The sequence below is a fragment of the Hipposideros armiger genome, unplaced genomic scaffold, assembly GCF_001890085.2.
Source record: "Hipposideros armiger isolate ML-2016 unplaced genomic scaffold, ASM189008v1 scaffold_467, whole genome shotgun sequence".
Classification (NCBI taxonomy): domain Eukaryota; kingdom Metazoa; phylum Chordata; class Mammalia; order Chiroptera; family Hipposideridae; genus Hipposideros; species Hipposideros armiger.
The window spans coordinates 1,033,830-1,035,096 of NW_017731817.1; the positions used below are offsets into that span (position 1 = coordinate 1,033,830).

The window sequence follows — 1,267 nt, forward strand, 5'->3', positions numbered from 1 at the left end:
GGGACAGGAAGTGAGTCACTAGAGGCACCTGGGGCAGTGGGCAGGCCGCACCTCTGAAGAGAGAGCCCTGACTTTCACTGAGATAGAGGCCTTATTTAGTAACGCTCTGCTGAGTGAGCAGATGGGTGTGTTCATCCGAAAGGGTATACAAACCCGGGACTGGCTCAGCGGACAGAGGCATCTGTCTATCTGCCCAGAGCTAAAATGCCTGCTGCTCAGCCACTGGCTTTTCTGTGTTTTTTGTGAGATTAGGCTGAAGTCCTTCACCTGTGTCATAAGGAAACTGAGGATTATCTGGGTCATCTTTCCAAAGCTCTTTGTAGGCCCTTAACAGAATGAACCAGAGATTGCTGATAGTGACACTGTACTTTGAGTTTATGTGGCTATTTTCTCTTAAAAACCTTGGGCAGCCTTATTAATGATGGAGTGGATTTTCCTCAGTATAGTTCAACTTGCATTTCTTCACCTTAAGAGACATATAAGGTGAACTGTGCACTCAGGGTCTTAATCAAATCAGTTATTCACTTACTGGGTCGTTAGCCTTTTTAATTAATTAATTAATTGTTTTAAATCTATATTTTTATATTGTGGGGGATGGAGTAGAAAAGAAAGCAGCCCCTATACTGGGTCCTACTCAGTGGCAGCTTCTTGTTCCATAGGGCTAAGGAAGACTTCGAGGAAATAAAAGTTGTTTGAAAAAAATCCAGGTGTAGTTGCTTCGTATGTTGTGACGGGTAGAAGGGATGAAGTGAAGTGTGAAGGCCTCTCACACCCTCCATCTTGCCTCAGACTATGTCCTGGAACCCTGGGCTGAGAAAGCGCCACTTTTCATTCCTGCTTCTTGGGACTGTTGACGGCCACGTAGTGATAGAGAACGACAAGCAGGAAGAGCGACGCGCCCAGCATGTTGGTGAAGATGGCGAGCTGCACGTCTGTGATCATCCTGACCAACTGGGCTTGGCTCCGACGCGGTCTGCGCACTAGCTTGAGGTAGGAGCTCGTTAGCCTTTTTATTATTGAATTGCAGGAGTTCTTGTTATCTTCTAAGTACAAATCTTGTGTCAGATATATTTATATATATTGCAACATTTTCCCCAATCTATAGCTTACCTATTAATTTTTTCAGTAATACTTTTTTTTTTAAACTTTATTAGGGAACAATGTGTTTTTTCCAGGACCCATCAGCTCCAAGTCAAGTTGTTGTCCTTCAATCTTAGTTGTAGAGGGCGCAGCTCAGCTCCAAGTCTAGGTGCCGTTTTCAATCTAG

General features: G+C 44.2%; 1 protein-coding gene across 1 annotated transcript; it reads right to left on the bottom strand.

The window, feature by feature from the left end:
* Positions 1-574: 574 nt before the first annotated feature.
* On the bottom strand, positions 575-991 carry LOC109395393 (dolichyl-diphosphooligosaccharide--protein glycosyltransferase subunit 4-like). The gene has a single exon (XM_019666335.1). It carries the CDS (start codon positions 940-942, stop codon positions 829-831), a length of 114 nt encoding a protein of 37 aa, XP_019521880.1. The 5' UTR covers positions 943-991; the 3' UTR covers positions 575-828.
* Between the last annotated feature and the right edge of the window lie 276 nt (positions 992-1,267).

Bases quoted from the DNA above. Each gene is read 5' to 3' on its own strand.
- LOC109395393 (XM_019666335.1), bottom strand. From the start codon at position 942: ATGATCACAGACGTGCAGCTCGCCATCTTCACCAACATGCTGGGCGCG.